Source organism: Crinia signifera, chromosome 3, assembly GCF_055691185.1.
Source record: "Crinia signifera chromosome 3, ASM5569118v1, whole genome shotgun sequence".
NCBI classification, from domain to species: domain Eukaryota; kingdom Metazoa; phylum Chordata; class Amphibia; order Anura; family Myobatrachidae; genus Crinia; species Crinia signifera.
Window position 1 is genome coordinate 227,810,246 of NC_139219.1, and position 12,270 is coordinate 227,822,515.

General features: G+C 42.1%; 1 protein-coding gene across 1 annotated transcript in view; it reads left to right on the top strand.

Annotated features, from left to right (window-relative positions):
* LOC146062969 (IgGFc-binding protein-like) overlaps positions 1-12,270 on the top strand; it is a 129,864-nt gene that overhangs the window by 84,611 nt on the left and 32,983 nt on the right. The window contains exons 12-17 of the mRNA XM_083174978.1: positions 4,898-5,278; positions 5,450-5,745; positions 7,017-7,285; positions 10,196-10,264; positions 11,052-11,293; positions 11,441-11,724. Coding sequence (XP_083031104.1) covers positions 4,898-5,278; positions 5,450-5,745; positions 7,017-7,285; positions 10,196-10,264; positions 11,052-11,293; positions 11,441-11,724 — 1,541 coding nt within the window. The remainder of the gene's footprint in view (positions 1-4,897; positions 5,279-5,449; positions 5,746-7,016; positions 7,286-10,195; positions 10,265-11,051; positions 11,294-11,440; positions 11,725-12,270) is intronic.

A 12,270-nucleotide genomic window follows, 5' to 3' on the forward strand; every position in this document is an offset into this window, starting at 1 on the left:
GCAATGTTGTGGAAAAATATACACAGGCCCACGATCCTCGACACCGTTTCAGGCGCATATTGTAAGTCACCACCAGTGCGGTGGAGCACTCTAAATCGACCTTTTAAAAGCCCAATTGAGCGCTCCACCACTTGCCTGGTGGCAACATGCGCCCGATTGAATGCCTCCTGTGGGCCCGGTGCTGGGGAGCTGTACGGCGTAAGTAGCCAGGGCGTACATGGGTAACCGGAGTCACCCAGAACCCACGCATCACGGCCTTCCAGCTCTTGGAGTCTATGCCATATCCCGGTTTGTCGGATGACATGAGAGTCATGGGCACTTCCGGGAAACTTCGAGTTGAAGGCGAGAATCTCCATGGATGGGCCACATACCACCATCACGTTCAGTGAGTGGAACAATTTGCGGTTCCTATATATCTTCTCACTTCGAGATGGAGGCACAAATGGTACATGGGTGCCATCCACAGCCCCTATCACATTAGGGAAGCCAGCAATTTGATGGAAGGCCTGCTGGCTTCTGCGCAGGGTCTCGGTGGCAAATGTCATGGCCATGAAGTGCCCCTTGCGCCTGAACATGGCCGACGTCACACGCCTCAGGATTCGGCAGAAGGCCGGCTGAGATATTCCAGCAAGTACTGCCACTACTTGTTGGAATGATCCTGAGGCGCAGAAATGCAACACCGCCAGCAGCTGTGTGTGAGGCGGAATTGCTGTCGTGATCCCGTGTAGAGGTTCCAGATCGCTCTGAATTAAGGTGAGCAGATCCAGAATGACATGTGGCGGTAACCGGTACCTAGTAAGTACCTCATCATCGGGCATAGCAAACAGAGTCACCCGTGTGCGATAGATTCTAGCACGTCCTGGCCTCCTTGGCCGACGAGTGGGGAGAGCCGCAAGTGCCCTTAGCCTCCTCTCCATGTAGCGCATAATAGCTTCTGCAACCTATAAAGAAATGAACATAAATACTGATGCACCTATGCACATAATGGCCATATCCCACTACAAATAGATTTGTAGCCTTCAATACGTACAATAGATGGCCGCCCCATGAAATCCCGCAGATCCATTTGATTCTCTAATGATGACACAATAATATGAACTCAATACACACCGTCCAAAACACACAGATAAAGGTGTCAGCATTTTTTGCAGACATCATGTACTATGACACATTTCATCTATTGCTGGGACATGTTGTCCTGCAATAGATGAACCCACACAGGTTTAAGCCCTGTGAGTGAAATAGTGAACATGTGACATGTTGCAATAATAATACACCACTTTGCTGGCCCAACAATCTGTAGTCAGTGAGGCAATAGTGCATACATTCATACACTTACATTGTTAATGGATATCATATCTACAAGGAGCATGGAAGAGCTTACCTTAGACCCTGACAAGTCCAGATCTGAAGACAAATGATTCTAGCAGGAAGACATTATTTATAGGGCTCTCACATGTGTGGTCTATAACAGTAGAGATGAGTATTGCATGACTTGTGGCCTGGATTCTCTAAGGGAATGGGCTACTTTTAGCTTGCACTAAAACGCCACAATACCACAGTAGTCATGAATGAAATGTCATGTCATGCTAGCAAATAGCATGTGTATTGAGCAATAGTCACAGGTGTATCAGAAGATTCGATGCAATGTTAGCATTGGTGACCAGTATTTCATGTCGAACTTTCGCCAGGTTTTACACAATGGAATTTCCGCCACCGTATGCGGCGCGAAAAACCAGCGACGTACGCTCACGCACGGAACGCAGCTGCCGCTGATGTCCGCCAAACAGATTACACAAACAGTATATAAAGGTGTATTAGAAGGTGACAATGTTGTTGCTAACATGTCTGGAACCCAACCAGAGGTGGACCCAGTGCTGCAGCAACTATTTGACCAGATGGACTCCAGCACCACCTATGTGCCACTGCACATGCGGACAGTGGGTAATGAGGAGGCTGCTGGCCCTTCTCCAGCAGGGGAACCTGCACCTGACCATTCTACAGCAGGGCAACCTACACCTGGCCCTTCTGCAGCAGGCCAACCTGCAGCGGGCTCATATCCACCATCAGCAGAATTGTTTGGAACACAACAGGGGACTTCACAAGGTAGTACCATGGCCAGCACTTCAAGTGCAGCGACTGGTGCCAGGGGGCGTGGCCAGGGACGTGGCAAGGGGCGAGCCAGTGCAACAGCGGAACCACCCAAAAAAAATAAGGCATATGAAGCACAGGAGCTGGCCATCCTGGTTCCCCGAGCACGTGATTGGATAGAGTGTCCATCCGAGAGGCTGACACACACACGCAGATGGAAGATTTGGGAACAGATAACGGCAGAGATTAATGAAGTAGCGCCACAAGTTCGTGAGACGGACCATGTGAAGAAGAGGCAAGTTGTTTTGTGATACATGTGGCCAGTAATAGCCAAGTAATGATTGAATTGATGCTTAGATGCATTTAGCAAATGGCCCGTGAGGTTGTTACAATACACATACATTATTGCCATGTAATTTCATTGTGAGTTAGAGTACGGTGATTGTGAATGTGTATTGTAACGGTTGATATCATAGTTGCATGTAAAATTATATATGGGACAATAATCACATGTTGTAATATGTAGCACAGAGCAATGGCTGCAACAGCTAACATTGGGAGTGACATGTATTAATATGTCAACTTACATTGCAGGTGGCAGGACTTCAAAACCAACCTGAAGAGGAAGCTGACCAAGCGGTGGGACCACAGCCAGACATCTGGGGCCGGCCCCATGCCATCAGGGCTAGAGCTCACCCCCCTGGAGGTGATGGCCGAGAGCTGCATATCAGTTGAGGAGATCCGGGGGGTGAGCACTATGGATAGCGAGGCCCCAGCTGAAGTGTTTGCGTCTTTTCTGGAAGGTAAATATTGGTCATGCCATAAACTTGTGCAAGTAATTATCGTAGAATGTCTCCTAATTGTGTTTATCTTTGCCCACAGACACCCCACCGCTTGGTGACGACTCTGTTCAGGAGGTGGAGGAGTCCGTGCCACCTGGCCCCAGAGGTAGGCCTGTGCAGCAGCAGGCATCGGGCCAAGCCGATTTGGCCGCCTTGGCCGAGGTGCTTGGGGACATCAACCAGCAGGGAGACTTGGCATCAGAACGGGTGCGTAGGACCGAGGAGATCCTGGCGAGCTTGGTCAGCACCCAGCAGTCCATGGCTGCGAGCATGCAGGCCATGGCTGCAAGTGCTCAGGTGCTGGCCGAGCAAGCCACCCGCCAAAATGATCTCCTCCTCCACCATAATGAGCTTATGGTGGAGCTGGTTACCAGCAACAGGGTCCTAATGGCATCCGTTTCTGGTGCATTACCAGCGGCAACACTCCCTGCTGGCAGGAGGGGTAGACCAGCCAACCCCTCCACATCATCTGCTCCACCTGCCCCAGCATCTGGCCGTCCCCGAAGAGCTGCTGCACAGGCCAAGGAGCCTACCAAGGCCAAACGTGGTCGGAAATGAACTTGTGGCTGCATTAATCTCTGCCGTTATGTGTTCCCAAATCTTCCATTGTGCTGTGTGTGTCAGCTTCTTGTGTCCAATCACGTGCTGAGGGGAACCAGCTGAGGCCTTGCTTCATATGTCCTTTGTGGTTCCCCTGTTGCCCTCTTTTGCCTGGCATTACTGTCAGCTGTACTTGAAGTGATGGCCATGGTACTATCTTGTGAAGTCCCCGGTTGTGTTCCAAATGATTCTGCTGATGGTGCATATGAGCCAGCTGCAGGTTGGCCTGCTGCAGAAGGGCCAGGTGTAGGGTGCCCTGCTGTTGAATGGTCAGGTGCAGCTTGCCCTGCTGTAGAAGGGCCAGCAGCCTCCTCATTTCCCACTGGCTGCATGTGCAGTGGCACATAGGAGGTGCTGGAGTCCATCTGTGTGCAATTATATTTGTTTTGTATTATTATTTATTTTGCGGCATTCCTGCCATGTTGTTTATTGTTTGTATGTATTATTTTATGGTCATTGCATCACACTGCCATTGACTGTGACATGAATATAAATAAATGTGTTTACTTTACCCAAAATGTGTGGTTTCATGAGTACATGTCAAATACACATGTGTATTGCTAGTATTAATATTCTGTCATGTCCATTGTTAGCAGTTTGAAAGTGTCTGACAAGTACAGCATATGTGGGTGTTTAGTACGGGTTCCTTGAAGCAGCAATGGTTTCAATTAAAGCACTGACAAGCGTCCTATTAGTGAGTAATGAGTAAAGGAGTAGATTCTATTGGGTTCAGGTGTTAATGGTTGTAGTCATTAGGCGTACGTTCGCCAACCGCATGAACGAGTGGTGTCCGCAAAGCAATAGTACACTTGTGGACACCGCACATTTCTGCCCTTTTTTCATCGCGTGCATTCGTAGTGGTTTCCGAATGTACGCCCCCCAACATAAGTGTACTCCCCCGTGTCCGCCCATGTTTCCGCCCCGTTTTGCCCACTTTGAAACTACGCCCATGTGTCATTCCGCATGACGCCCATAATACGCCCCTATTTCCCGACTGATAGCGGTGAACAGTTTTGGACGGGATTTGGCCGAACTGGTACCGAGTCAAGGCGTGGCACATGCGCGTAGCGTTCTCCACGCATGCGCAGACGTCAGAAAGACGCGATCCGTAAGTACGCGGTAAAGTCCGCATCAATCAGAATAAGGGCCAAAATGTGTAAGATTTTTGTGTACAGTGCAATTTGTGTCAGCAATCTTTTTTCTCACACAAGTCTTTTATACAAATGTTGCATGTAAAAATAGATACAGTATTTGCTACAATACATTTTCCCAGCAGTAATATTTAGCACCTTGTCATTGCAATATTATATACAGGAGACTCTAGCATCACACATATTAATATTTCTACACATTTTCTTCTACAGAAATTCGAAGAGTTCTGGGTGGGAGAATGTGAAAGTTTCTGTGTGTGTGAAGGAAACAACCAAGTGAGCTGTGAGGAGCGGTCTTGTTCTCCCATGGATATATGCAAAGTCTATGATGGCATTAAGACCTGTGTGCCAGCAGACTTTTCAGACTGTCACATTTATGGGGATCCACACTACGTCACCTTTGATGGAAAACTTTATCATTTCCAAGGATCTTGTCATTATACAGCTGTGGAGACCTGCGGAAACTCATCTATGAACTTTTCAATTACAACAAGAAATGAACACAGAGGAAGCCTAAGCTGGACAGCTCTAAATTCAGTGACAGTTAATATCGATAACCTGCATATCGAACTGGGGAAACACAGAGTTGTGGAGGTAAATGGTGTTTGTTAGGGTTGTTTAACATATTCAAATTCACAAGAACATTTTACAATGATTTAAATATTAATGGAAGCATCAAGTTCCACTAAACTGACAATAAATTAATGACACTCATTAATATAATCACACATATCTTAACCATTTTAATAATCCTCCTTCCTTTAGATCAATGGAGTTTCTGTCACTTTACCTGAGTACCCAACACCTCACATCGCCATACATTTAAAGGATTCCTTTGTGATTTTAGAGGCTCTACAAGATAAGTTTTGGTTTCAAGTTAGATTTAATGGTGACGATGTACTTTTGGTTAGAGTAATTGAGTTCTTCAAAGGACAGCTATGTGGACTCTGCGGCACCTACAATGGTAACCAACAGGATGATTTCCTAACACCGGATGGTTTAATTGCACCTACTTCTAATGACTTTGGAAACAGCTGGCGTGTTCCTGATGACAACTGGATGTAAGTGCAAAAAAATGAATCAGTATAAATCATAGAGCGGATTCTTTATTCATTTTTCAACAGTAACATTTTACTTGATACTAATTATATGTTTGTATAGGACTTGCATATACACTTAAATATGGATAAACAAATTTAAAAACTTTAAAATACAAATGACAGAATACTGTCTAAAACTATTTAATTACTGTACCTCAATTATTCTTGTATATAAAATTATACTTTATACTAAAAAAAAAATGCTGTACATTATTTTTGGTACAGCATAGAATAATTTGCCAGTTTTTAAATATTGTACACTATTCCCATACCGGTTGGATAATCTTCTTAACACCTAAGAATGCTCATAATATATTGCAATTTATCCATAACTGATACTTCATATTGGTTAATAGTTCATACTAAAGTGGTTTTACACTAAAGACATGAAAGTGAATCATATTTGAATTTGTCGGTTGCACATTTTAGCATCGTAAAGAGTATTACATGTACTCTGGGTAGCAGGCACTCCTTTCTCAGTGAAACTGCACAATTCCATCCTGCCCAGCAGTTCTGGGGTAGGCCGGGAAGCAGGATGCTATGTGCCCCCCCCTCCATAGGTCGACACATTTGTTTAATGCATCTATAAGTTGGCAAGACCTTTAAAATATACAGAAACATTTTATTAAGTAACACGTTAAATGTATAAATATGTAAAGTATATAAAAATTACTTAACTAATAAAAAATATTCAAATAATTTACAATTCATTTTAACATCTGGGGGGAAATGTAATAGGGTGAGAGAACCAGAAAGTGAGAGATTTGGCAAGAAATCCCCAGTTTTTTTAAATTGGCAATCATTTACAGTACACTTGATTGGCGCTTTGGCGCTTTAAAAAAACTGGAGATTTCTTACCAAATCGCTCACTTTCTGGTTTTCTCATCCTAATACATTTCCTGTGAAAAACACTAGTTATATTTTCAAAATGATGGTCAATAACAGCCTTCTATATGGACCTGCTGTCCCGGGTTCCACTTTTTTGGGGTCTGGGATGATTCTCCCACATTTTCATGCACTTCTTTCAGGTCACTTTTTGTAGAAAAGCGCAACACCACCATAAATGCTATAAGTTGCCATTTCTAATTGAATCTTGCATTCACACAATGTATTTGAGTTTTACAACACTACTGTAGCTTTCTTTCACAAACTCACTCCTAATTGAATTGGCCACTAATCGTGAACAGACAACATTTTTTTATTTTACTAACAGCACATTTGTCCTTCTCTAGCTGTGATGATGATATTGTTGAGCTACCTCCTTGTGATTCCAAATCAGAGATGGAATATGAAGTTCTATGTAAAGTCATCTTATCTGGCAATGGTCCTTTCAAGGATTGTCATTCATACATTCTTCCCCAGTTATACTTTGAGAGTTGTGTGTATGACCTCTGTGCCAGTGGAGGAAACACAGATCAGTTCTGTAATGCTTTAAAGGCTTATGCTAGTGCCTGTGAAAGCCATGGTATCGAAATAGACTGGAAAGAGAACACAGTTTGTGGTAAGTGAATTATTTTTCTTGTACTTATATTAAATTGAATTACTTTATTACTTCTGCACTACTGTTTGCTGCTTATGTTTAATGAATGCTCCAAATCTCTCCTTATTCTGTCTTGACTTCACTTCTTTATGCAGAATCGGATTTGTCTGAGCTGTATGCAAAGTTTAAGATGACTACCTCTCCTTCTCAATACTGACTTTTCTGTATACCTTCACAATACATAGTGATCTAAATGTAATAGGGTGAGAGTTTCAGAAAGTGAGAGATTTTGGGAGAGTTTTCCCCTTTTTTTTAAAGCAGTAATCAATTACACTGCAAAACCAGGTTGATTTTGCCAGGTAATTGATTGGTGCTTTAAAAAACATGGGAAAACTCTCCCAAAATCTCTCACTTTCTCACCCTATTACATTTGGCCCAGTGTGTCTATATCAAATCAGAAAATAATGAAAGCATATACTGTAAATCTCTGCTTTGCATTGCTGGTTATTATGTAGTCATGTGAATTTTCCTTTGAGGTATTACACTTGCTGTTGAAAGGCAGTTGTTTCAGTCTTGAGTGGCATATAAATTATTTGTTGAGCAGTTTACAGCTAATATATACAGTAGCTAGTACACTTTTTGGATAGTGGCCCTGAGAATATATATATATAGGGTTACCACCTAGTCCCTTTAATTCCGGACACATATTAATTACACAGGTTCTGTGGCTGGCTGACTTCAAGACTCCACTTCACCTGATTTTAAACTGCCACAGAACCAGTGTAATTAACATGTGTCCGGAATTAAAGGGACTAGGTGGTAACCCTATATATATATATATACCATTTCTAGATGTGTAAACCCCTTTTAGGCGATGAAAGCTTCATTTGGGACTGGAGCTGCTGTTGGAAATAGATGGACCATTGCAGGTTCATACACTAATCCCAGAACACATTTCTAACTAACACCCCTTTCAGACAGAAAAATCCCCAAAACCCAGGTATTTCCCGGATACAAAAACCCGGGTACAACTAGGCAGCAAGGGGCTGACCCCCTTTCACACAGGAGCAAAAACCCGGGTATTTCCTGTGTCGACCCCTTTCACACAGAAGCCGGATTTTTCCTGCAAAACTCTGTGTGTCATAAGAATAGGACAGTTTTAAAGGCACACAGAGATGAGGTCATCAAAAGTGGGTGGTGACTACTCACTGCATTGCATAAACAATGGCATGACACAAGGATATGTTGTAAACAAGTTTTATTGTTTTTATATACTGGAAGGTACATGTTACCTCACATGGCTGTCAGTATATTTGCAATGTTTGAGTACACTGTGGCATCTTTGACTGTCCCAGTCATCTGTTTGCCGATATCCTCCTCCCCTCTCACTGCCAGCAGCTCTCACCTCTTGCTTCTACCAGTGGGCCATGCTATCCTTTTTTCAGCTTCCTAATGACCTCAGAGGCCAGCTCCATTGCCATGCCCTCCCAGCCAATCAGAGAAGCCTATCCTCACAACCAATCAGCCAGCACCCCACCAGGAGAGCCAATCAGTGCCTAACAATGTGTAATAATCCCAAAAACCCGGGTCATTTCCTTTCAGACAGCCGGCGACCCGGGTTTTTGGAATACAGACCCGGGAAAAACCCAGGTAAATACCTGGGTCGAAGTCCCGGAACTTTAGACCCGTGTTGACCCTTTCAGACAGAAGAAAAACCCGGGTCGACACGGCAAGAGCAGGGAAATTCCCGGGTCTTTTTTTCTGTCTGAAAGGGGTATTACTCACTTTCATGTACACTTGCATTGCTTCTCTAGAACTGCCCCTATTTTCCAAAATGCTCTGACTCACCTCAGATGGAGCTCAGAAGTACACTCTACCCTTAATCACTAATTGAAAACCCACAAATAAAAGGAAGCTTATTCTGAGTTTTATTATGTTCCTGTCCAGTATATGACCAATATGTTTCCTAGCCAACGTGCTGCTATATACTGGGCATATACTTAGATTATATCTGAGTAGTGTACTGTCATGACCGCGCACCAATTATTAGTCTGCTAGACATGCTGATATCAGCCAGAATGTCCAAAGGATCCAATAATTGGTTGGTTGCATCCCTGACCTATCCATACATTATAAATGACACAGAATTGGTTACATGCAAATACAGGTCAGAAAGGCAATATGTAGAATGAATAATGGGCAATGTGGGCATATTCTTAAAGAACAGCCATCTCTGTATTTAGAAGCAGCTAAGATTAGTAGGTGAATAACCAACCTCCTAGGGAGATATCTGATAATGGCAACATAAATGCTAACCACTAGGTACTGTAATACTAATAACTAATGTGGACACAGTTGATTCAGTGACTCAGACTTGTAAGGTAATCCATTGGTTAGCATATGAGTCAGATGGTGGGGCATTGTGCATGACTTATTCTTTGCATGTGCAAAACAGGCCCTGTGTCTGCGCACACAATGCGCCCTAAGTCCCAGCCTGGGGCATTTGTAGGAAGAGAAGGGGTGGCAACCAGATCCGTTCTCAAAATGAAAGCGTATCACCTTCATTTTGTATAAAAGCCAAAGTCAGTGTTTGCATCTGGTTATGGAGATTTACTAACCTCGACTGCACACCTGAGAAAGCTGAAGGTTACTCTGATGACAGGTGGGCTGATTGTTATCAAGTGGCAGATAAATCACAGGCTCAAGCTGGATAAACGTGTAAATGATTTACACTAGCATTTTTAAATCCTATTTATGGAGACCATTTAGGACTTTGACAATTATCTAACAGTACATTTAAATAAAAAACAGCCTAAACGTGATTTGTTAATCTTGAACCTGTTACATTACACTACAATCTAAAGTAAGCTGTGACCTGAGATCAATAATGATATACAGTATATTACTTTTTTGCAATTGTTCTTTTATCAGAAACCACAACAACCACAACCACGACAACTTCAACTCCAACAACAACCACAACTCCTGCACCTCCTACAGGTACATTTAATAATTGTTTGGTAAGCAGTATGGTAGAGGCATCTGTAATTCTAAGAGACCCTAGCACTGTTTTGTAATTAACTGGGTCTCGCATTGTATTTGGATGAGTGTGTTCCATCCATATAAAGTTTGGAACGGACAGGTAGCAATTAAAAATATGCTAAAATTTTATTTATTTAAGATTTTTTGTTATTCTATGTTTCCATGGTACTGTATATTGGGCTCTGCAATTGGGTTCTATTGGGACTGTACTCCACTCATCTACTGTATTCCTAATGCCAAATGTTCTGGAATTTATTAATCTAAGAGACTTATATTATTTGTAACACCCTTACAACATGCACATACTGTATACAGTAAATACAGTATATTTGTCATTGGGAAATACATTTACTTAGTCTACAGGAGTTTTGGACAAAATATCCCATTCCTATATATAGCTATATACAGTACGTACCAAGAACAATCATATTAGTTTCATCATGAAACTTATTTTTTTTTCCTGCTACAGTATATATATAATAATGACTATGCAAATTGCATGGCTGGGCTGCAAATACAGAATTGATTTGGAAACAGAAATGTTCTTCATTATTGGTTCTTTTAATACATAAAACAAAATGTACAGTAGAAAAATAAATACCACATAATTCCCATTTTTCCATTGTCTTGTTCTTGGCTTCTTAACATATTGAAATTATTAGCAGATGTGGATATATAATATAGGATATACTGTACAGTAAAATATAGGAAAATATGTTTTTCACATCAATTAATATATTTTTAGGCTCCTGTGAGGTCAATGGAGACCCCCATTATTACACCTTTGATAACCAAGTCCATCACTTTATGGGGACCTGCACATACACTCTATCTAAGCTCTGTGACACTGATGGACACCTGACCGATTTCAATGTGGAAGCAGCCAATGAGCACAGGGGAGGCAACACCGGGGTATCCTATGTAAAGTATGTCAATGTGGATGTGCACGGATACAGGATCACACTGGAGCAGGGCAGAGTGATTAAGGTCAGTTTACAGCTTGTTCTCATTTAATATAGAAAATACTGTTATATTTTTCAGATGGAATGTCTAAAGTTAACTTATCATTACACGCAGTAATTAAATTTGTGTTTTCTATTATCACCTTCTCATGTCATATTTGTGTGGACACAGGTGGATGGAAGCCCTGTGATATTACCAGCAGCCCTATCTCCGGGTGTTAATATCTTCCTTAGTGGACATGATGTCCTGGTCACAACAGCATTTGGTCTGAGCGTAGCATTTGATGGAAACCATAGAGTGGTTGTGACTATTCCAGGCAGCTATGCCAATAAAGTGTGTGGGCTCTGTGGAAATTTCAATGGCAATAAGACAGATGACTTCCTAAACCCAGATGGGGACTTAGAGCCAGACTCAAACAGCCTTGGTAACAGCTGGCAGGTGGACAATGACACCATGTAAGTTACTTTACTTTACAGTTACTGACAAGACGTTAGTTTGTGAATGCACAACATTGTATATTAAAGTCTATCAATTTTATATTATGTATATTTGGCATTTTAGTTTTCTGCATCAGTCTTTATGTCATTGCCTTTTGTGCATGTTATTGTTTGTTGGATTTAATTTAGAACAAAACATTAATATATAACCTTAGATAGTTATACTCTTTGTGCAGAACGGTTTACAGAACAAGAGAATATTAAAATATAAAATAATTTTATATTTGTACTATTGAAAAGTTTTGTCTCAGTGTGTCAATATTAATTTCCAAATCTCACAACACTTCTCTAGTTCTGCCCACTGCTCTGGAATTCATGTAGTTGTTTTTTCAGATGATCTATTCTTGTCCAGTATAACCACCTTCAAACAAGCCCTTAAAACTGCCCTTTCCATAAACAACTATTAACCCTTTGTGCTAATAGTTACACCCTTCCCTCATTCTCTGCTCTTAGCACTGCCGCTGCCATCAATGTGCTCTCTACCTGCTACCAACTCTACTCCTT